The sequence below is a fragment of the Mustela nigripes genome, chromosome 14 (assembly GCF_022355385.1).
Source record: "Mustela nigripes isolate SB6536 chromosome 14, MUSNIG.SB6536, whole genome shotgun sequence".
NCBI lineage: Eukaryota > Metazoa > Chordata > Mammalia > Carnivora > Mustelidae > Mustela > Mustela nigripes.
The window spans coordinates 57,723,801-57,748,918 of NC_081570.1; the positions used below are offsets into that span (position 1 = coordinate 57,723,801).

General features: G+C 34.1%; 1 protein-coding gene and 1 pseudogene across 6 annotated transcripts in view; one reads left to right on the forward strand and one right to left on the reverse strand.

Moving 5' to 3' along the window:
• The window catches only part of SRSF11 (serine and arginine rich splicing factor 11), a 43,056-nt gene that overhangs the window by 15,208 nt on the left and 2,730 nt on the right, over positions 1-25,118 (forward strand). For all 6 annotated transcript variants that reach the window (XM_059375095.1, XM_059375096.1, XM_059375090.1 and 3 more), the window contains 8 exons: positions 5,001-5,134; positions 8,899-9,008; positions 11,168-11,260; positions 11,960-12,009; positions 13,384-13,511; positions 15,321-15,402; positions 19,749-19,880; positions 22,356-22,445. In XM_059375095.1, the coding sequence (XP_059231078.1) occupies positions 5,001-5,134; positions 8,899-9,008; positions 11,168-11,260; positions 11,960-12,009; positions 13,384-13,511; positions 15,321-15,402; positions 19,749-19,880; positions 22,356-22,445 (819 nt within the window). The remainder of the gene's footprint in view (positions 1-5,000; positions 5,135-8,898; positions 9,009-11,167; positions 11,261-11,959; positions 12,010-13,383; positions 13,512-15,320; positions 15,403-19,748; positions 19,881-22,355; positions 22,446-25,118) is intronic.
• Positions 2,088-2,181, reverse strand: LOC132002349 (U6 spliceosomal RNA; annotated as a pseudogene).

Genomic DNA, 25,118 nt, shown 5'->3' on the forward strand with positions numbered 1-25,118 from the left:
ATGACTTTTAATGTTCTCAAATGGGTGTGCTTTTAATTTTTAGGGGAATATACATGTAGAGAAAGGTTTCAGAGTTGCTGATTTTCGCGAAGTGTAGAATTCTGGAAACATTTTTGTTATTTTAAATAGAAACAACTGGTTTTAGTAATGAAGAACAAGTAGCTTTTATAATATGAACATAGAAAAATATTTTACTGTTACTCCATTTTCTGACAACATGCCCTTTATTAAGTTGTTCATGAAATTAATAAACAACAAAAGGGCAGAAAATGAGAGTGACATATGTGATTATTATGATCATGTTATTACTCAAAATACCTGACATACTGGACTGATTGATGAAATAATTCTTTCCAGCCCAGCAAGTTTAAGAATTTTGTTAGGGTTCCTAACTTTAAAATGTTTTGTTTATTTTGAAGATGCTCTTTTTATGATGCATTTATAAAAAGATGCCAGAGGTATAGGCTGTTTACTGGTTCCTCTTTACCTAATGAATGATCAGTATCTTAGAGTCACGATAGACCAGAGTCTGGCTTCTTTTGCTTTGTTGTCAAAGAAGTAGTCCCATAATAACCAGGATAACTGATGTGCATCAGATAACATAGTTTGGAGTGCTGTGCATTAAGAGAATTCCTTCAGAGGATTCCTTCCCCGCCATATTGGGAAGAAGAAATAAAAATTGACACATCTTTGCTCTTTGACATCTTCGTAAATGTTTCCGACTACGGATAGTTTCTCATCTGAAACTACAAGGTTACCGTTCAGTAGATGCTAATACTATCTTCATGGCGTTCTAGATTTGAATAGGATGGATGTAGAGTCCTACTTTTGTTCATTTAATGTCGATTTTTTTTTAAATATAAGTTTCGATTGCTAATCCAGCATGCATAATTTGGAACTACTTTGTACAGTTTGTTAAGCTTACTACTGTTTTCAGGAGCAGCTTACAAGGGATACTGTGCTGTGAAGTGCTAACTAGTATTCCAAAAAGGTTCATCATTCCAAATACCTACTTTTTTACTCCTAGAATAAGATTGAGTGGTTCAGAATATATAAAATTCTGACTATTGTAAACATGTTTGCCACTTGAATTTTTATGGGGTGTTTGTATTTTTTTCCTCAAAGGTACTCATTCATCTAGATAATATGCCTGTGACATGCTTGCTTCCTTTTGCTACTTACATGTCACCTACTCAGAGAAACCTTTCCTGATCACTGTGTGAAAATAAAACACTCCTGCTCCCTTCTCTGTTCAATTTAACTGCTTCGTTTTTCTCTAAAGCACTAATCACCAACTGATGGTTAAGGTTAGCTTCCTCTCTCTTTTAGAGAGGTTGATACTGAACTGTTTGGCATAATTCCAGATGCCAGGATCACCACTACACCACCTCCCCCATAGGCATTTATAACTGAAAGCAGCATTTCAGTAGGTGTGGGTTAAGGCTGTCATTGTTCGATTGTCTGGTATATGCTAGATGCTAGATGTTTTTCCTTAAACTGTTTAATGATCAGGTGAAGTGAAATTCACATAGGTAGTTTTGCACTTCCAAATCACTCTACCAGTGTCTAAATTAGTATTTCAACCCAGTGTCGTGATTGTCCTTTATTTATGAGTGGAATCATTCTTTTGTAGTAAGTATTCTTTAAATATTTGGTTTTAGTGTATTTCAGAATGGTGAATATAAAAAAGTGTTTATTGGGTGATGTAAATAATCCCAGTGAAGCATATGCCCAAGTTACGTGTTAAATGAAGGTTTACATCAATTAAATAACTTATTTAGGTAATTATTTCGGTGACCAAAAATAGATTATTTTTAATAGTGACCAAAAGACTTGCATAGGCAAGTAGCCGTAAACCCATGACTATAGCAGACTGTAGAGTAGTATATATTTGATATTTTAAATCCTCGAAAGTTAATTCACTCACAAACTGACTTTGAACTTCTTTGCTCATCCAGCTGGAAAACTAAAAGTATAAATTTTGTTCATAGCAAAAAACAAAAAAAATCCACCAAAACAACTACTACCTCAAATTTCTAAGGACAAGTTTGCAGACATTCTAACAAAAAATATATTAGAAGAAAACGAAAAGTATGGTATGCATCACAAATCTTACACAGGGGCGTGCTAATCTTTCCTGTATCATTACAGTTTTAGTATATGTGCTATGGAAATGAGCACCAAAAATAGATACTTTAATGATGATAGTTATAAGTAATTAATTGGTAAGGTTATCTTTGAAAATTTTTTATTACGTGCACATTTTACTCTATTTCTTATAACTGAGAACACAATGAAAGAGAGGGCATATTAGATGAACAGAGACACATTTTCAGGTCAGTATTGCCTTTGTTTGTATTATAAGCTCAAAATTCTTCACCCAGAAATGGCTAACACAGTATTAAGGTGGCAGTTGAAAGAGTGTTATCAGCACTCTAAACCAAAAGTTCTCATACTTTAGTTCTCAAACTTTAGTTGGCATAAATACCAAGTGTTGATCTTCAGAATCAAAGCCCTCCTGTAAAGGAATTCTCACATTCATTGGGCTTGGTGGAAAACAGAAATCTGAATTTTCCATGTGTATCCCAGAAGATTGGAAAACAACCCTTAGAGGGAGGACACTTTAATTTAAAAAAAAAGGAAAAATACTGCCACTCTTTACCTAAGGGCAAAAGCATCATACAGGGCTTGCTCTTTTCTGTTTAGCTTCTCATCAACTGCCTTATCTATATTATTTATCTATATTATTTCTTAAAGAATAAAAGCAGTTAAATTTTTAGAAGTTGTACTTGTAGAAGATTCTAAGGTGTGAAAATTTCAGACATCAGTCTGAAAGTGAAATTAACATGCTATCTTACTAGCATGTGTCTTCTATTAATAAATTCTAAGAACATCAAAGAATGTCACTTTGGGTCCAAAAAATAATTGTTTTAAACAAGGTTGTTTGAAGTGGGGAGAAATGAATTATTTGCCCTTCTGAGTTGTCTTACTATGACTCTTCCATTTAATGCACGTTTTTACCTCCCTACTGTAGTACAGGTTTGATAAAACCAAGTACTAAGCTGCCAGTAATAGCTATGATGTGAATGGATAGAAAAAATATGAATAATATTAATTGCTAAAGTCATGGAAATACACTGAACATGTAGGCAGTATTTCCTAGTATTATTTTAAAAAGAATTGTTCATTGTATTGATATTCTTTAAGAACTTAATATTATAGAGTCATTTTCTTCTTGAGTCAGTTAACAGTAGTGTCAAAGAAGTGGTAGAGATCACTTTTTTTAGAAATTTAAATGCCTGTTACTTACCAAACCATTAAATTAGGTGTTAAAATGAAGGATAGCATGATTTCCAAAGGGCTTTTTTAATTTTGTGGTGAAAGTGTGGGTGTGTGAGAAAAGGATACAAAGTGCTACAGCTTTAGTTCTAAACCTGCTGAGATGGCATTCTTTCCACTATATGGGTACAACATTGTTAAATTTTAGACCTGTAGTGCTTCATTAAAACACAGTATATCCACATTAAAAAAACATTCTATCTTCTCAAAAACATTTTGGCAATAAGCTTCCTTAACAGGGTGGCTTAAATTCCATTTAGATAGACAATATTTTCAACTTTGCTTTGAATCTAGATTTGGAACTGTGCTTAGTATACAGGTAGTGCCTTTCAGGAAATACTAAAATTCCAATGGGTTTGAGTCTTAGGCTATGCAATAGCTTCATATTAGTATTCGAATTATGAGGAATATTTTCTTTGCAACAAGTACTTAACTCTGAAATAACCAGTGTAACAAAATCTGATGTAATTACATTTTTATGCATACATGAAAATCTAACTTACTAGTTAGTGGTAAGCCCTCTTCTAAAGCCATTCAGATTTATTATAGGATTTACTTTCTCATTATTGAATATTAAGATGCATTGGCTTCTTATAATAACAGCAGTTGTTCTTTACCTTAGGTGCATATTAAGATGGTCACGGTATTAAAATAAAAAAAAAAAAGAAGAGGTGTTGAGTATGTTAAAGAACTTGATTTAATTGATGTGGAGTAGAGATCTGGGGGTTTTTAACCCTTTGGTGATTCTGATGCATAGCCAGGGATGATGTGATTACTACTGCTTTGAGGCGTTGGTTTTCAAACAACTTTTGGTTTGGTGTTGTGGGAGCAACCCCTGACTTTTATTTAATCTTTCTCTTTCACAGAGTTTTGTGGCAGAAATTTGCACCACCCTGAATCCTTTAAAAAAAAAAAAAAAAATCCTGCTTGGTACCTAATCTATCTTACCCTACCAGAGTTTCCAATTTTAGCACTTTTTTTTTTTTTTACAAGACAGCAGTTAGCTGAGGGAATCCTTATGTAATAATACTAACGGTTATTATGTATCTCAATATGTGTACACCTTTTTTTTTGTTTTTGTTTTTCTGAAGGCGATCTAAGTTTAGGTAGCCTTAGTTCTTTATAATGCCCAAGCGTTATGCTGTAGGTGGAAGAAGACAACACTTAGGCGGGTCAAGAAAACTCATTGTTTGTCAAACAGATGTACTTTCCCACAATACTTTTTTGTCCCTGAAGTAGAAATTCTCTGTTCTTTACTCTGAAAAGTTACCAGTAGTGAAAAGTTTTCTAAACCAAAACTAATTATTTTTACTTAGAATTAAAAATAGCTGGTATTAGTATTACAGAAAAAATGTTGACACTTTTGTGGTCTGCTCAAACTCTGAGATTATAGTTTCAATCTGTTTTTAATTGATACATTATAAGTTTATCAACAGTGATTGTTTTTGTCTATATACAGTTTGTTGAGTTCAGTGGGCAGTACCTTATTTGAAATGTCATTTTCTTTTTAAGTGGTTAACTAAAGTAACTAACACTTGTGGTATGTATTTTTATCTACCTATTTTACTTTTGGAATGCAAGTGTTGGTTTGTGAGCTGTATGTTTGTGTTTTAACTGATATTATTTTTTCTCTTTTTTTATGTTCTATGTTTACGTTTTAGTGATTCACCTTTGCCAGTCTCATCCCGTGTCTGCTTTGTTAAGTTCCATGATCCGGACTCAGCAGTTGTGGCACAGCATCTGACAAACACTGTATTCGTTGACAGAGCTTTGATAGTCGTACCATATGCAGAAGGTTTGTGCTTTGTTTAACTATCTGTGAGGGCATCCTATGATGACCATCTACCTCAGTGTAGTTTTAGAGTGAGCGTTAGTAGCATGTTAGAAGTTTAAGCTATTAACATTTTGAAACCCTTGTTATACTGCAGTCCATATTTTTACTTTTAGATTTTTTTTTAATTCTAAAAATTAGAAATCAGGCCTGTTTTTATAAGATATTTAACTTTTTTTGCCTTCTTTTAAAACATTTTAAGTTCGTTAAAATCATATCCCTAATTGTAATTTCTTAAGATATACCTTAGTTAATTTAATGTTGAGTTTTATGAAAAAGTCCTGAAGGTGAACAGTCACTCCATGCACATTTACGTAGAAACCTTCAAATAAATGCATGATGTTATTTCTGTTTTGAATAAATAATAGGTTAGTTTTATTTATGTAGTGCTTCCTCTCACAGATAACTTTTAAAAATATCCCATATTGAATTCCAGTATACCAAGGGTTGCAATGATTTCGGTTTTTATGAAAGTTCAAGATTTCCTGTAGCTTAGGTGCCAGATGGGCACTGGGTGATTTGTTTTTATGCCAGATTTTCTTGTTCATTCTTGCTATATTTTCTAGATATCTCTAAATAATAAATTCTTCTCTCTGTTATTTGTGTGTGTGATTTTTGTAGTGGAGAAGGCAAATGCAAAACTCTTCCAGATGACTGAAAAACAGTGGGTCCTCTGCAGCTACAGGGGATTCTAGACATTAACTAAAGGCCAGCAAGCACTCAAGTCCCCCAAGTGTTTTCCTGGTGTAACCATTTGTTAACTACATTTTCTCTCTTTTTTACATTTTAGGCTGTTAAAGTAATTTGACAGAAAAAAAATGAGCAGGGTTTTTGGATCTAAAAAAGCCACTGTGACAAGACAGCACTATATTAATTCCATTTTGTAAAATTTTCTGAAACATTTTATAATTAGTTTGTTCCCAATGTACTGCTACTTTATTTGCTTTTTGGTAACTATAAATTTTGATCAAAGAAATCACTGAAGTATGATAAAATTACTGGATTTTAAGCTAATCATTTAACATATATGCTGACCAGAATTTAAATGCTTTCCCCTTAACAAACTGGTCAGTAGAAGCAGAATTTTGATATTGTTAATTTTAGATGCTGTTTCAGATCTTTGAATACCAGTGTGAACCTTTACACCATGCCTTGTAAAAGTTTTGAAATGTCTAGTCCTTAAAACTTAGAAAAATTGCCTTTGTGGTTTTCTAAAGAAATTAAATTGCATTCATAGATGGATTAAGGCATGCTATATAATGATAGTACATCTGTCTCCGTGATATCAAAGTGTGTGAGCCCTATTTTAAGGTTTTAAAATATATATGCTGATAATCGTATGAGTTAGTGTGTTTTGATTAAGCAGTTTTCTTTTATATCAGTGTACCTGTTATAGGATAAGACTTATCACCAAGAGAAAATTTAAAGAATTCAAATTTAGGATAAGTAAAGTACAGTTTTGAAACAAAATTCAAATCATGTGAGTAATGTGCAGAACTTTAGTTAGGCTTTAAATTTAAAGAATTCTTATTGGCTAAGTATCATAGTTCCCAAGTCCTGAACATAATACAGTATATCATATAACTGGTTTTCATAAGTATTTTTAGACTATAGTAACGTTTCTAGATCTGTTTTATAAATGAATTGTTTAGGAATGTATATAGAATTACAGAATATTTAGTTCCAGAATCTATTTTTGGTTTATTTAATAATGGGTATGGTATGCTGTATTAATGTTACCACTGCTAAATAACTGATGTACTCAATCCCTTTATCACCATTCACCCTAGTTTTAGCTCTTACACTTTGGTGTTGGCTCTTGGTCAGTGTTTTAGAACAATAAACACAAAGTCTACGGTAAGGAATAGTCTTAATTGGTAAAACTGAGATAGCTGGATTTGGAAGGAACTCTTAATAGTAATGGATTTGGGGGTTATTTAGGTTCCTTGGTTAATGTTTGTTTCTTTTGTCTGTTTCTTTTTCTTTCATTTCTACACATTCATGCAGTATTTCATGGTTCTATCAAAGCAGCAGTAAAAAAAATACTCTTGACGCATGAAAATTAACTGGTGAGGGGCCTCATTGCTATTTTTAAATTGTAGTTTTATTTTTAAATAGTCTTTTTTAAATCAGAGGATCAGATGCATGACTTTTTTTTTTAATGGATGCAGATCTTCTATCAGGTGTCTCACAATAAATTCAAGAGGATTTTAGTTTGCCAGAAATGTTGCAAATGCACTAATTTGAGTAAGATGTTGATACTTAATATTATCCTCTTGAGACATAATTTTGCATGCAAAATTATCCCATAATCTTTGTAGGTTTGTTAATATTGATGCATTAATGCCCTATATCTAAATGATCTTCTCCCCCCACCCCTCCATAACTCTTGGTATCTAAATTGATGACAGCTCTGACACAAGCAAGATAACAGTGCTGTGTAGTATACATTTGTTTATATTATCGGCACTTCTCAGTATAGGTGGAAGGAACCATTACCTTTATTTAACAGTGGTTTTTCTTTTTTGTTGTTGTGTTTTACAGTTCTTTTCCCTGGTTCAGCCTGAACTATATACCAGGCCCTGCTGAAAATACCACCCAACAGTTTTCTTCTGCAGCTTATCCAGTTTCTCTTAAGTGCCCTGTACATATTGTATGTTTTATGATGAGATGCAGTTTCTTAATATGTATTACAGAAATACTACTGGTATTTGCAAATATGTAGTTTAATTGTATTATTGAACTCTCATTTTGGGGGCTTGGGCACATTAACAGATTAATCCATCTGTATAGGGCTTTTGCTGTTGGATAGAATTTAAATTGTCTACATATAAATATTTGTTTTAGGGCCCTTAGATTTTATCTGAATACACAGATTAGGCTTTAAAAACAGACATACATGTTGTTTTTGGCTTTAGGAGTTTGGCTAAGTTAGCTTTTGAACTGACACTATGTAGCAGCATTTTTGGTATGGTTAGCATGGCACATGTTGGAACATAAAGCATTTTACTGTACAGGTAAGGAATGTGCCATGTTGTTTTACCTATTTTCTCTCTTTCTTACTCACCCACTTTCACACACACATCCTGTGTGTATTCAGAGACCTTCAGAAACATTCATATTCATTTTCATGAGTCAGCAAAAGCCCTACGCTTGATTCCAACAGAATATTTCCTTTACATACTTTTCTTCTCTTAATTTTTACAAAATTTGTATGGTAGGTGTAAAAGAAAATCATAGTAACTGTACCATATTATTAACCCCTAAATCAAACTTTTTTTGTCTTGTGTATCTTGATTTTTCTGTGTGCTTTATAGTGAAGCAGCCGACACGAGTCGTTGTTCATAAAACAGCTTTTGAAAGTTGAGAGCACACCCCTGGAGAACCGACTGTGCTTGCTTACGTTTGGTTCATGACTTAAAAATCGAGTACAGGTGATGAAATCTTGGCAGTGTTAACAAAAAAGTAGTGTGTATTGTGCTATTTTTTTTTTACTCTAGAAACTTAACCATTTGTAGAGAAAAAGGAAACAAATTTTCACACATTGAAGTTTCATTCTGACATAAAATTAATGATAAATAATCATAGAAGTCAAGCTTTATATTTTAGCGAACATAAGTACTTTCAACAAACTCAGGTGGTGTATCAGGGAGACTTTTTCTGGGTGTTTTTGTGTGTTTTCTGTCTTGCAAAAGAGTGTGTTCTAATGCAAGGATGTTTCTCTGCAGGAGTTATTCCTGATGAGACTAAGGCTTTGTCTCTGTTGGCACCAGCTAATGCAGTGGCAGGTCTTCTGCCTGGTGGTGGACTCCTGCCTACCCCTAACCCACTTACCCAGGTACTGCTAGTTCTATTGAATTCTTAAAGGATAAAAACACAGAATTGTGGATAAACCTAAACATACTTGAGCTTTTTTAAGTGCTGTAATGATTAGAGTTCACAGAGGAATGATAACCACATGTTCATAGTATTGTAAAAGGCTATATTGTTATCATAAATACTGAAGAAAACCTCTTACGAGTTTGCATTTTAAGAGCATTCTGATGAAAATCATAAATCTGTTACATTTGGCTTGCCGCTAGCTCTCAAAATAACCCATAAGGAACCATGTGGGTAAGGGGGCGTTTGGACTGGAATTTGATGGGGCATGAGACTTTTTCTGTTGAACATGCTGTTAAAAATAGTATGTTCATTTGGACCCAGAAAGAAAATAAAATTGAAATTCGGACTTTTTGGTGGGTTTTTTTTTTCTTTCTTTCTTTCTTTCTCAATGCCGTTTGAGCTTTTGCTCTTGAGGTCTGAATTAAGTACATGGATTGCAATAAAGGTGAATTCTTAATGGAAATTTTTAACGTGGGGAAGGTGAAATAAAGTTGGAGAAAAATTTTGCTGGGTAGTGTTTCTAACCTCATAGGATGCTATAAAAAGCATAATTGTTTTAGAACCAAAAGCTCTTTAAATTTCGTCTATTCTTATTCAGAGAGATTGTAACTGGTCATTGAGTACTTTCGCAGATAGTAGCAAACAGCAAGCCTCAACTAGAATTTTGTAACAGCATTTTTTCTGTTACATCATTTCGCCTGTCTGAATAGTTCCATTAGCTGTAAAGTCAGAAAAAGGATGAACTCAGGAATTCCCATCATTTTGAGTATGACTTTGTCATTTAAGTCCTCATTTTTTTAACCTATAAAAGGATCTGGGTGATTTGTAAATTGATACCTTTATATAAAATTGTGTAATAACCAAGGTAGACATTTTATAGGGACACTGTTTTAATTGTACTCCATAAACAATTGTTAAAGTACAGAAGGTTTGGTACCTTTTATTTATTAAATATTACTAGAAGCTAGAAGAAGTTTTAGCACAGTTCTTAGGGAGAAAGACTGCCTGCAATAGGACTTTGCATAATTTACATCTGTTGGTTAGAATTCTGTCAGGTAGGAGACCAAAAAAAAAAAAAAAACCTGGTAAATTGAATAGAGAAAGTTTAATACAAAGAATTACTGGTAACAGGAGTTAACTTAGTGGTACTTCAGTGAATATACAGTAATTGCAGGTATAGGAAGCAACTAGTATGTCTAGATCTGAGGAAACCCAGTAGATAAGGAGGTTCCTCTTCCCACTTAAGGCTAAGTTTCAGACTTTCAAAAGGATGGATAGTACAGAAGTTCTCGAATGCCCAGAGAACATGTAAGAAACTGCCTAAGAGGATGGTACTGAAATTCACTAAAAAGATGAAGGCCACTGGGCATCCCACTGCAGTAACAATCAGAAAGTAAACATAGGAACCAGGAACAGAAACCCCTTCCACAGTGTCCTCCTAGCTCCCCACACACATAAAGCTTAACATCATGCCAGCTGTCATGGGAAAAGTGCTTTCTTTTTTTTTAAAGATTTTTATTTATTTATTTGACAGATCACAAGTAGACAGAGAGGCAGGCAGAGAGAGAGAAGAGGGAAGCAGGCTCCCTGCTGAGCAGAGAGCCCGATGGGGGACTCGATCCCAGGACCCCGAGATCATGACCTGAGTGGAAGGCAGCGGCTTAACCCACTGAGCCACCCAGGCGCCCCAAGGGTGCTATTTTCATTATCACAAAACAGGACAAAGGATAGTGGATTTGGACCTGAGAAGCAGCAAATATAAATTGTTGGCACATATAAAATTTTTTTGTTTTTCTAATTTCTGGGTTTAGGGATAAATGTGCTGTAATGAGTGAAAAATGAGGACATTGTATATTGCAGGGATAGTAAGGGAACTATAGCTCTTAGTCCAGATCCCCATTTTTGTTCATTTTGATTTGACAAACATACCCGTTTGTTTATTTATTATTATCTTTGTTTACAAGCTATAGTGGCATAGCTGAGTCATTGCAACAGAGCCCATATAGCTCAGACTTAAATTGGTTATTGTATGGGCCTTTCAACAGGAAAAAATAATCCCAGAAATAACAAGTATAGAAATAAAATTTAAAATAAATAAAATTTGAAATTTCACAGATTGGCGCTGTTCCATTGGCTGCTTTGGGAGCTCCTACTCTTGATCCTGCCCTTGCTGCACTTGGGCTTCCTGGAGCAAACTTGAACTCTCAGGTATAACTGAATACCTTTTGATCTCATTTTTTATAATTAAAGAATTTGTTCCGTTACCTGTTAAGTTTGCATTTCCAGAATGGGAGATAATTGGTTGCTATAGTATAGTAATAGTGTTTTTTTATGTAAACTTCCTTAGAAGCTTAAAAGGTCACTGCATTGTTAGCCCCTTAACCATTAAAAAATTTCTCATTTTGTGTCATTCAGAGTAGTGTCACAGAAAGCCAATACATCAGCATTTTTGGAGTAAACAGTCATGAAAGAATGGGAACGTGGGTTCATAATTTGTTGTTACTTGGTAATTTTTGTTTTCTCTCATTGTTATTTGGCCAGACTTTTTTCTGAAGTCCTAACTTTGTGGAAATCTTTTATTGTACTGCCTAACCACTTGGAGTTTTGTTTTATACGTATTTTTTTTGAAGTATCAGCGCCTCAGTCTCAAAATAAGCAGGAGGTAACTGTTCTATAAAACCTAGACTTTCAGCTAATCATATTCACATTTAACTGCTAAAACAGCTTAACTTTATATGATGTATTTCACTGGCATTATATTTCTATTGATCATCAGTGTGCCTAAAATAATGTAACTTCTTGTATGTTGGCCAGATTGTCCTAAGGCATTTCACCATACTGAAAAAAATAAAATAGCAATCATTTATTTTATGTATTCTCACTGATGTTACATTTTTGTTTTTATAGTCGCTTGCTGCAGATCAGTTGCTGAAGCTTATGAGTACTGTTGATCCCAAGTAAGGATTTTTTCCATGTTTTCATGGGTGATATGGATATAGTATATGAATGTCTGGAGAAGTTATTCTTTGATAGTTAAAAAGAAAGTTACACAATACATAATTCTGTTTTCTAGAAGCAAGGAAAAAATTCAGAGGTAAGCCCATCTACAGAGGGTTTTGTTTCAGTATAAATTGAGTCTTTCCGAACAGTTTGATGAATAGCTTTTGCCAGGATAACTGGAAAAGAGCAAATTACTATCATTAGTTGATTCATTTTAAAAATATATGTATATGGAGTACCTACTATAAGCTTGTACCTTCACAGCATTTATACTCTAGTCAGAAAAGGAGACATTATTTAAATATAGTTAAGTATGTGCATCCAACAAGAGGAAGTACACAGGGGCTATGGGAACTTACTACAAGGAGAACTTAAGATCAGAGAGGCTGAACCTGGGGCATGAATAGGAGTCAGGGAGACAGAAGTGAAGGAAACACTATCCCAGAGCAAAAGACTAGTACATGTCACATAATACCAACATCTTTTTTTAGGTGCTCTGAAAAGTTCTCTTTGTGCTGTAACTATTATACTCTCTAATTGATATGTAACAAAATCATGAAATATTTTAATGATAATTTCTTGGTATATTAATTTAAACTTAAGCATTTCCTGCTTGGTGAAATTCACTATAAGAAAGTGGGAGAGCATGGTGGGAGGGAGAACAGAATATTTGACTATAATAGTTAATGCCTTTTTTCTTAAAAATTATGCTAAAACCTTAGTATGTACCTATCATTCAGCATGTAACACCAGTACAGTTGAAATTCCCTCAGTACCCATTCTTGTTTACATTGCCCTTTCTCCACAAATACTTAACTGTCTTTAACATTTGTTGTCTTTAATTTTTTTTGTCCTGTATAAACCTTTAAGAGGTCCATCTTTCCAGTCAACAATTTCATGAGTAACTTTGGTGTGCCATTGGCTTCTGCTTCATTTTCTGCCCTTCTGCAACCTTAGAAGTAATACTCTTCCCCAGGAAAATTCTGCTGTAGAAAGTTTTTAAATCGTATGAAGGAAAGTTCTGTTAATCATAAATCTTCAGCATCTTTGTATTCCCAGGAATAATATTTTTCAACATGCGTTTATGGAAAGTTAATGGATGTTCCGCAAAATAAAATAGGTATTTTTTCTTATTCCAGGTGTCTCTCAATCTTAAATGCAGATTGTAAACATTGAAAAGGATGCTATACTGTACATGGTTTTACCAAAATTAACATGAAATAACCCCTTTTTCATAGTGTCTTACTGAAATGATACATGAAATATTTACATTTATTTGTAATAATGTGCACTTAAAAATACTTGGATCTCAGTTCTTTGTTCTGTTTCAGGTTGAATCATGTAGCTGCTGGTCTTGTTTCACCAAGTCTGAAATCAGATACCTCTAGTAAAGAAATAGAGGAAGCCATGAAGAGAGTACGAGAAGCACAGTCCCTAATTTCTGCTGCTATAGAACCAGGTAAAGATATGTTAGGCAGTTGTGTTGAATCTTAAACTATGTGATTGTTGACAAAAATGATTATTGCACGAGTTTGGAAATACTATAATCATTTTTAAATTTAATTATAATCATCTTTTAAGTTTTCAGATTCTGATAAAAGGTCATGTAGTAGAGTGATCCTGGGTTGGGGGAGGGGACTTGTCACCTAGACATAATTTGAAAATATCTGGAGATATTTAATTGTCATGTTGGTACCAACTGCATCTCTAGCAGGAAGAGGATCAGGACATAGCTAAACATCCTTCAGGACACCCTACTCTATCCCTCAATGATGCATTCCTTAATAGTAGTGTCCTAGACTTATGTTAGCTTATGTTGGGATAACCTAATTGATTTTAGTCTTTTATTTGACCTAGAGAACCTACTAAAGATGCTTCTGTTAAGACATTTGTTTTAAAGAAAACCAAATACCTAAAAATATTACTTTACTCTCTGCAGATTATCTTTTCGAGGTGAAGTGAATGGTTATGGTTATCGTATTGTCTGCCTATATAGATTGGATGTTTGGTTCTGGATTATTTTTTCCCATATCAAATAAATGTTTTACTAATTTTTCACTCCTATATCTTAATAATTGGGAAGGTTTTAGATATGTATAGTATTAAGAAGATAATTACAATGTTGGATAAATTAATACCAAGTGCTTTATGGCTGTTATTTAATAACAATTAATTAGTCCAAGGCCATAAGGCAAGGAGTAAGAGTTTTAGATACACAACTGGATGTATGTGACTCCAGAGCCAGAACACCATGCTGTAACTTTTTGTTTTCATTGAAAACTAATAACTGGAAATACTGAAAGTGGTTTATTTATGTATTCTCCCCAAGATTTTTGTGAATTTATTACTGACATTTGCAATAAATTGAGTCCAGTTAATGAAATGATCTAAATGTGAAAGAACTTAGTCTCACTTTAATTGTAGACCACATGTGAAGAATGCAGTGGCTTTATTTCTCAAGTCCTAAGTTAAAGGAATTGCTTATGTATTATTTAAAACTAGGAAATGGGACTCAGATCATCTGGATCTGTCTCCTGACTTACACAGTTGAAAATTGGAGAGCAAGAGGAAGTTCGGACAGATTAAGAAAAGAGAGCTAGCTTACTAAAAGCCAGTTCTGCCACAGAGTGTAGTGTAAACAGTGAATGAATCATGACTCTCTGGAATTGAAGGCCAAATACTGAGTTTATTAGTCAACCACTGTAACAAATATATAGGAATTTATTTAGCAGAGGCACATAGGCATAAGTGATTAAGAAGGAACATTTTAATGGAACAGGAATTAATATGTCTATATTTCTGTTTATTATATAATCTGTTAAATATATTTATCTTACAATTGAGTACTGGTTGGGAGATGTTAATATATGATACATGAAAATAAACGTTTTAATCTGGGTCAATTAGAGCTATATTTGGGAAAGTAGAACCCAGGAATGGAAATAGGGACTCCTCATTTAGAAACCTATGAAGAATGAGTTGGATAATTCTTTTCATAGATTGTTTATGGACAGTACATCACAGCCTTCCAAATCTGGTACAAATGAAATAGTCAAAGGAAACTTTGGTTAGTTGAAAATCAGAGATGTAATTTGGATCTACTGAAAGCCTAGAAAAAAGGATCATACGACATTTAAGGATGATATATGAAACCTGAAAATTAAGATAATGAAGAATTTCTTAGAATGACTTCTGAGTGGGTATAATCTTTCTATTTTATGGTTTCTAAATTCAGATTCCTTTTTTTTTTTTTCTTTTTTTAATCCAGATAAGAAAGAAGAGAAACGAAGGCACTCAAGGTCAAGATCACGTTCTAGGAGGAGGAGGACTCCCTCATCTTCTAGGCACAGGTTTGATAGATTGTTATTGGTAGTTAATTGTACCTTAGAAGAAGATAACTTCTGTATTTCAAATCCTTTTTAATTTTCTAGCTGTTAACCTACTTAGCTCTGGGTGTTTTAAGAACTGTTACCATTAGCAGAGTGTTTGAGTTCACATGTGGACAAATGGAGAAAAGGTATGGGCTAAATAGACAGTCGATTGGTACTTTAAAACTCCGAAATCTGGGGATGGGAGGAAGGTGCTGGGACTGGAGCACTAAATTGAGTTAGGACTGTGGAAGAACACTAGACTTGAAAATTTTGACTTGAATTCTAGTTCTGACTTTCCACTAGACTTCTTGAGACTTCTCTTTCAACTTACCCATCTGATGCATGAATATTTGTAAATGATGACTTTCAATAATATCACCACACATGTCATCTAAAAACTAATTCCTAAGTATTAGGAATCTGTCATGTTCACAGTGGTAGATTCAAGTGTTCTAAAATTTAATTTTCTCTTGAAATCTCAGATCTTATCAGCAGCAAGTTTGGGGTTTTTTTTTTTTTTTTGAGATGATAGGCTTCATGCATTTTTTTCCAGAAAATGTCTGCCAATACCGTAGTCGAAACAACCGTAGTTTGTCATACTTATTTTTTCAAGTAGAGATGTTACTTCATGGGAAAAGCAGGTAGGTAAGCTCACAGCTCAGTCACACAGTTGTGTTTCTTGGTAACAACAGTCATTTAACTTTAATTAATATGACAAGTTATTTATGTATTCATTGCACAGAACATTGCTCAAGGGCCTAGATTTAATATTTACTGTTCATAATACTAGGTTAATAGCATTCAAAGAATCAGGTTTAATAAAATAGTCTTTTACTGTTTCATCAATGATCTCTTTAGTGAAAATGAAATTTTTTTATTTTTATTTTTTTTTTTTTTCTTTTACTGCACTTGCATACTGCAAATGCCAGTGAAGAATACAGAGACCTACTTAGGACAGTTCAGTACCTGCTACCTTGATTGGTGCTAAGAAGATGATAAACCCTTTTACACCACCATTGCTTTTGCACCATTAGTTCATATGTCAACACAGTGAAAAGGGCAAATAACATCTTGGTGGTTTTTTGTTCTGTTCTTTTGTTTTTGTTTTTGTTTTTTTTTTTTAATAATTTTGACCTTTGGAGCCCATGACAATGTCAGGTCTTTTCATAGTCCTTTCATTAGTCCATTTGGCTGCTGTAATACCATAGGCTCGGTGGCTTACAAACAACAGAAATTCATTTCTCACAGGTCTGGAGACTGGGAAGTCCAAGGTCGAAGTCTTGTCAAATTAGGTGTTTAGTGAGGACCCTTGTTTATAAGTCTTTTTACTATATCCTCACATGGAATGAGTGAGGGGTTTAGATCTCTTTTATAATGTTATTAATCCCATGAAAGCTGTACTGTCATGACCTAATTATCTCCCAAAGGCTCCACCTCAGTATAATCACATTGGAAATTGGGTTTCACGTAAGAATTGTGGAAGGGGCACAGAATTCAGTCTGTAGCAGAATGTTACAGGGTTGTCCTCTAGCCCCGCCCCCCCACCCTCCCCACTCCGTGCCTCCCATCTTCTTCCAACCTGTCTCATTCCTAAAAACAACTTTAAAAAAACCACGTCCGGATCATGTCACAGCCTTGTTAAACTTTGAGGAGCACCCTTATTAGCCTTAACAATATGGTAAATAAAACCTTAGAATGGCATTCAGTTTTCTTTACTATTTAACCCTGTTTATCTTCCACACTTGTCAGTTGCCACTCCAAAACAGTTAATTACAGTACTGCTTGCCTGAACGTACATTTTCTGTATGCTTCCATGCTTTTGTTCATAATGTTCCTTTCTGCCTAATGCTCTTTCTCACATCTTCATCTCCACCTGAGGAACTCTATTTTGTTAGCTTGCTCAGGATTAGCTAAATATGTGATATATTGATATTGCTAATAATCCCAATTTTCCAGGACCATGCTCTTATATTTTAATTTAACACTTAAAATGTTTGAGAAACTAAGTCCTTTTTCCTGTATATACCAAGTACATACTAGTGTTCTCAGGTTTTAATTTGAATTATTTTAATACAACCTGTGGGAAATAATAGTGAAACATTTATTTTCTTGAACAGTGTTTTTGGACACTTGTAATAATACATCATAATGGATTATAATGGGTTATAGTATCTTAAGCATCTTGGCATGTAAAATGACCATTACTTTCCACAACTTAAAATACTAATTTCGTATATTTTTCTGATTTTCTTTAAAGAGCTTATATAAACAGGTAAGTGTGTTAAAATAGCTCTGCAGTACATTACTCTTTAAAAAAATAACTTTCAGGACCTTACAGTAAATAGATGGGTGTGATACCTCTGCTTATTAGATTTTTGAAACTATCTTTTATTAATCATTTGTTTAGAAAAACTGTGAGAATGTTTGATTTATTGCTTCTCTACTTCTATTTTTGTGTATACGTTAAAGGCTGGAAAAATGAGTAACTCGGTTTAGCAAAAATGATTGTCGACATAATTTTCTTAAAGCCAGTATACTCAAAAGATGAGTAGTGTTTAATTCTAATAACATCAGTTTTATTTTCCAGAATTATTTTTAACTCTTAAGAAGAAAGTGATGATTTTGATTATATTTCATAGAGTCACTATCACCTAAAATAGACTATTAGTACCTTTTACTAGAGTCTGGCACTGTACTGATTGCTCGAGAGTATAGTTATTGAATAAGGTAGACAAATTTAGTCCCCATTTTTATGAAGCTTACAGAAAGGTAGGTAAGCATTACATGAACATTTTCTAGGAAATAGACATGTTATTGAAAGGGATTGTTTTAGTAGTTGCCAAATAATGCCAAATAGGAGATGATTAAAATGAAAGTTTATTGATTCAATAAGACACAAGTTTTGAAATAGTGGTTTTAGAGAAGGAGACAGCAGAACCCATACTGGCACATTAGTAAGAGGAAAGAAAGGAATCAGTAGTTCATATATATACCTACATCAAAGCACTGAGCTGACTTTTTAACTTCATTTTAAATTTTAAATAACTAATATTCACAATGTAAGTGCTATTATTCTTCATTAAGTAATAGACTCAAAGAATGTTCTCCATTTGCTGGTATTGAACTGAGATTTGGACATATATCTTTACCATTTCTAAACTCTGTTTCCTCTGGGCACCTTAAGTGAATGTAAAAAGTTTGACTGAATTAGAAGTTTTCCATAGAAACAGGTTGAATGAATGGTCCTTAGAAGTTAAATGATAAAATCTTAAGCAGAAGATGCGGTTTATTTTTAATTATTCTTAAAAGAGAATAAAATACAAGAGGAAGAGGATCGGTGACAACATCAAAAACTTAATTGTGCTTCTTAAGTCCCGGAAGAGAAAGTATATAGGATTGGGGGAAAAGGCTGGGAGACGGTGCAGAAAGAAGCACTTCTGTTACATGACAGGAAAGATATGATCATCATGTAGAGCTAGTGATAATGGTGAGGGGAAGTGAAAGTTAAAGAGGCAGATTGTGCTGAGTTGTATATATCTATATAGGGCTACATTGGCTCTATCTCTGAGGTTGTAAATCAAAGAAGTAAAGCAACATTTCAGAGAAGAATTAGAAATCATAGAAAGCAACAACACACCTTAAGTGGTTTCCATTTATAAAATGAATTATAATAGTACCTACTTGAAAGGCTTATTGTAAGAATAAGCACTTATAAAGCATGTAATAAGCAAATATTAAGTATTTGGTAATCGACCAGTAGAGTTAACTTGCCATAGTGAGGAATTACATAAGACACGTGCTAAAATTCTGTGTAGTTAGAAGATGATGCAAGTGAATCAGGTACTTTTTATTTTCCTTCATTCTCTAGTACAGTTTTTAGGTTCAGAGTTACAGTATCAGGGGGACTATTCTGACAGATTGAGGTTAAAAGGTGAGAAATTCTAGTGTTAGAAGTATTAGTTTCTAGGGAATCAAAGATGTTTTAGGGGTGCCTGGGGGGCTCAAGTCAGTTGAGCATCTGACTCTTGGTTTTGACTCACCTCATTATCTCGGGATTGTGAGATTAAGCCCTGTATCAGGCTACAGGGTCTGCTTAAGATTCTCCCCACCCCTACCCTGGTCACTGCTGCTCCCTAAGGTAATAAAATCTTCAAAAAAAAAAAAAAAGCCTTATGGACTAAATAAGTAACATCAGCAACTGATAGGAAATTACCCCCACTTGTTGATGGTTAACCCATATGTTTGAATCATTTGGTGCTAAGTGAAACAGTCCCAGAACTAGTCTGTTTGCCTTTATACACATGTATTGGCTTTTTCATTATTAGGCGGTCAAGAAGCAGATCAAGAAGGAGATCACATTCTAAGTCAAGGAGTAGGCGACGATCCAAAAGTCCAAGACGGAGAAGATCTCATTCCCGAGAGAGAGGTAGAAGGTCAAGGAGCACATCAAAAACCAGGTACAGTAGACCATTGACATTAGGTGGGAAGACAAATTTTAAAGTTCCCAAAATCCTAGATATGGGCTACTTAAAGACGAAAGGGGTGGTAGAAGGAGAGAGTAGCCCTCTTTTTTCCTTTGGAGAAGGAACTATTTAATTTTTGAAGAGGCTGACATTTGTTTTCCTGGGCTCCTTTGTAAACTTAAGGTTTCTTCTTAGAGCTGAAAACTGAGATGATTTCTTTGTAGTAAAAATTCTTGTCTGTCCTATTACGTTCTTTCGTTTCCTTTTTTCTACTCAACCCTGCTACGGATATGGTGCTACTCCCACCGTTCTTTACAGTGTGCTGCAGAGTTGGATTATGGCAGACAACTATGCCTTAATTTACCTTTCCAAATCCCAGTGTCAGCACCTTATAAATATTAAGAATTAATATATGGCAAACATTGAACCATATTTGGAGAGCCTCCTGTCCCATGATTTGGAATGAGTAGAAGGTTAAAGTTGAGGAGTCACTAAAGAAACATTGTACTTTAACACTGTATTTTGACTTAAATGTGAATTCATACAGTAGTCCATCTTTTTCATATAGGGCCAGACCCTTTTAAATTAATACATAGTCTTGAGTAGCATTTAACAAGTCACTCTTTTTCACTTGAACCACCTTCACAGTGGCAAGAGAACTATCACTTTTAAAAAGTACCTAGATTTTTATTATATTTTTCTCATTTATAGTTGTCACATGTATACAATTTCATAACGCTTATTTTTTGAGCAGCTGTCCTTACCTCCCTCTTAAATAGTAGCCTAATTTTTTAGAAGCAGACCTTTTACTTTATACTATCTATTATCCATTTGTATATTTAATTATGTAATTAAAATAATAAGGACAGTTGAAGTCCAAAACAGTTTATTCTCCATGACTATATAACTCATCTGGGAGCAAAGATTTGGGGGGTAGCTGTACTGAGTGTTCAGCCTGTAAGGAGGCTTTTAGTTACTGTATTTTATAGGGTGAGTCATCTTAATCCAGTCAATCAACCAAGCTTGCATAATGAAATGAATATCATACAAAGAGGAATTGGGTGTTCTTTCCTTCAAGGAACTTTTTTTTTTTTTTTTTTAAGATTTTATTTATTTAGCAGGAAGAGACACAGCAAGAGAGGGAACACAAATGGCAAGTATTTTGGTATGGGGGGTGGCTAGGAAATAAGGTCGGAAAAGTTTAGGAAGACAGATGACCCACAGAAGGCTGTGTTGTTCTCACAAAGGAGTTTGTACCTGATCCAGGAAGCAATGGGAAGAGATGGAAAAGTTACGGAACAGGGAGTTATTACTCTTCAGATTTGTACTTAGAAAAGATTTCTGATAGAGGATCAGTTTGTGGAAACATAACTGAGTATCCTTGAGGGAAAGTAACAGTAATCAGAAATTATAAAGACATGAACAAAGGGGAGGGGGTAACTGATGGCAGCAGGGTGACCAAAGAAGAAAAGGACAGAAATAGGAGCTAAAGGGATTAGCTTAGAAAAACAAAAGGGATACTTTAATCTCTACCGTTATAGTTGACGATAGGTATGTATGTCTGTGGGAGTGAAGGACTTCTCATTCAACAAATACATCGATTACCTTTTGTGCAGAGTCTTGGGGAGAATGGTAATCTAGGAGGAAAAAATGCTGTAGGAAATAAAAGTAAATATACAAGAATCTCTAAAAAGGTTTAGAATTGAAGTATGTATAATAATATTCCATTGTGTTAAGATATTTTGCTTATAGTACTGAATAGCGTAGAATATGTAGCAGGGGAAAAAAGTAGACGGTTGTCTTGGTCCATGGTGAAGGTTAACAACATAATGGGGTATGTACTTTGGAAGAATATTGGTAATAGTAGTCATTAAATCTAGTAGTGCTTTGTGGGTTCTGGCCTGAGAGTAGAGGACCCAGAGTCATAGTAGGTGGGGAAATTGGTAATCTGATGAGAGAACAAGGGGTGTTGAAGAGCCTGGAGATAATTATTAAAACTCTTGGTGTTGGGACACCGGGGGTGACTCAGTTAAGCATCTACCTTTGGCTCAGATCATGATCCCAGGTTCCTTGCTTGGCAGGGAGCCTGCTTCTCCCAATACTTGCCACTCCCCTTGCTTATATGTTCTCTCCTCTGTCTCTGTCTGACGATTAAATAAAATCTTTTATAATAATAAATAAATGTTGGTGTTTATTGCCAGACATACCAAGAAATTGGACAACCTCCTATATATTTTTTTTCATCACATAGTCTGTTTTGCTCTTTTGGAGAGAAGTTTTATGTGGAATAGCAGGAAATGATTTTTTTTTAAATTTACTAAATATGCCCTTAAGCTATTATTACGTTTCTATAAGAATATTCATGTTTTAAGAATAGGATTAGATTTCATTCTGCTTCTGTTTTTTTCATTGCTGTATTTATATGCACTGAATCTTCTAATGCATTTGGAAATTTTGTTCATTTATTAGAGACAAAAAGAAAGAAGACAAAGAAAAGAAACGTTCCAAAACACCACCAAAAAGTTACAGCACAGCCAGACGTTCCAGAAGTGCAAGCAGGTAAGAAGTGGCATTTTGAGTTCTTGGTACCTTTTACAACCTTGTTTGCAAGAATGTCAGTAGGCCATGAGCATTAAATGTTTTCCAATACATAGGTGCATAACTTCAGTGTTGAAATTTTTAAAAGCAATTTGTGAAGAATAATCAAAAGTTCTTTTTACTTAATATGGTGTTACAGTTGAAATGACATGGAATTCAACAGAGGTCAGTTTTTATGTTTGCCATGTACATTTCGTATCCTGATTTAGTTTTAAGTTTTAGTGGTTAATAATATATACTGAATTACTACAGTAAATTCATTTCATTATTCTAACTCATGTTTAAAATATCCACATATATAGTCATTATTGACAAAATGAGAGGCCATATAAGTTCCGATTTGTATCATTCTTAGACTAGTAACTATGTCTTTAATCTGCTAGTGAAAATTGAGTGTTTCAACTTTACTCCAGAGAAAATCTGTTTTTCATTCTTAATATAGAATTCATTTGCTAGTAGTAAGGCTGGCTACTTCCTTTCTTCTAGCCTCATTTACACATGAGTTGCTGCAGTATTTTATTCTTTAATCTTGATGTTCAAATTCACTAGGAGGTTCCCACTTTTTAGTTGGGGTGCCTGGGTGGCTCAGTGGGTTAAAGTAATTTAGTGGATGAAAGATCTAAATATAAAAGCTAAACTAAAACCTGCTAGAAGAAAACATAAGAATTAAATCTTTATGGCCTTGAATTTGGCATTGGTTTCCTAAATGACACCAAAAGTATAAGCAGAAAAATGTAAGTAAATTGGAAATCAATACTAAAAGCATGTGTTTCAAAGAACACTATCTAGAGGGTAAAGATAATCCAGAATGCTAGAAAGTATTTGCAAATTATATATAAGCTAGTAAGGAACTTGTTATCTAGAACATCGAAAAATCATAGATGATCAAGTATAAAAATGGGCAAAGATAGCTTCATCAGAGATAAGCACATGTCCACTAAGCTTTTGAAAAGATGTTTGGCATTAGTCATGAAGGAAATGCTGCAGATCAGAACCATTTCACACCCACTAGGATGATAATATTTTTTTAAAAATAACAATTAGTGGTTGGTGAGGATGTGGATAAATTGGAACTCTGTACATTGCTGGTATGAACAAAAAATGGGACAGACACTTTGGAAAACCGTTTGGCAATTCTTTAAAAAGTTAGAATTTCTTGGGGCATCTGGGTGGCTCAGTGGGTTAAGCCTCTGCCTTCAGCTCAGGTCATGGTCCCAGGGTTCTGGGATCAAGCCCTGCATTGAGCCTGCTTCCCCCTCCCTCTCTCTGCCTGCCTCTCTGCCTACTTGTGATCTCTCTCTCTGTCAAATAAATAAAATTTTTTTTAAAAGTTAGAATTTCTTGACAACAGCAGTTTTAGTCCTAGGGGTATACCCAGGAGAAGTGAAAACCGTGTCCACACAAGAACTTCTGTCATTGTTCATGATAATCCAAAAGTCGACCCAAATGTCCATTAACTAACATGGGTAAACAAAGTGGTATATATTCATACAGTGGAATATTGTTCAGCAGTGAAAACAAAGTGTACTGATAGATGCTTTAATATGGATGAGCCTTGAAAACGTATGACAGATGAAAGTCACAAAGGACCGACCACATATTGTATGATTCCCTTTATATGAAATGTCCAGAGTAGTTAAATCTATAAAGACGAAGTAGATCAGTGGTTGGCATGAATACTTAAAGGGTTTCTTACCAGGGTGATAGTTTCTTAAAAGTAAATATCTAATCAAGAAAATAAACTAGGTGTGAGTGCTTAAGGAAATGCTAAACCAGGTCTACAGAATACATAGGTAGGAAAGGGGCATAAAAGGTGGGATGGCAACATACATGTTCTTGAAAACTAGAGGGATTTTTTTTTTTTTTTTTGCTGTTGCTTTATTTAAAGTACTTTTATAAGCACCTTATCCTACTTTTATAATTGGATTATTCTAAGTTAAGGTGTATTCTGTTAAGTTTTAATTATATACTTGCTGTGTTTTCAGTTGTGCTACAGTCTATACAGGGACACAGAAATACAAAACATCTCTTTCATTTAGGGTATTTTGAATTTTGGTTACACAGAGCAGTAGCAAGAAATAGGAGGTGTACAGACTTGACAGACTTAATATTTGATGAATGCAAGACTGTGTGTAATGTTTCTGCCAGGGGAGGTCACAGAGGGCTGGTAAGAGTTAAAGAAAAAGCTTTTTTAAAAAACCAACCAAAAGTGTGGGGTTTCATTTTTTATTATTTCCTTGTGCCTAAATTGTAATAATGGTCATCTTGCAAGTTTTAAAATTTTTGAGAATAGTGACAGAAGCAGAATATTAAAAAAGAAAAAGCCACAATTTTAAGGAAAGGGGAAATGCTATATGCATTTTAAAACTAATTGCTCAAAGCATGGTTGGGGGGGCACCATTTTTTGAAGGGAGTCAGTTTGATCTTAACTGTTAACTACTAACACTACCTGAATTTTTAATTTAATTTAATTTTTAATTAATTAAATTAAATTTAAAATTTTAATTTTTAATTTAATTTTATTTTAATAAAAGTAATTTTTTTGGGTTTTATTAACAATTGACTTTTATATCATGGCATGTTATCTTATACCTGTTCTGCCACTGTTAAAACTGAGATCTGAAATAATTTGCT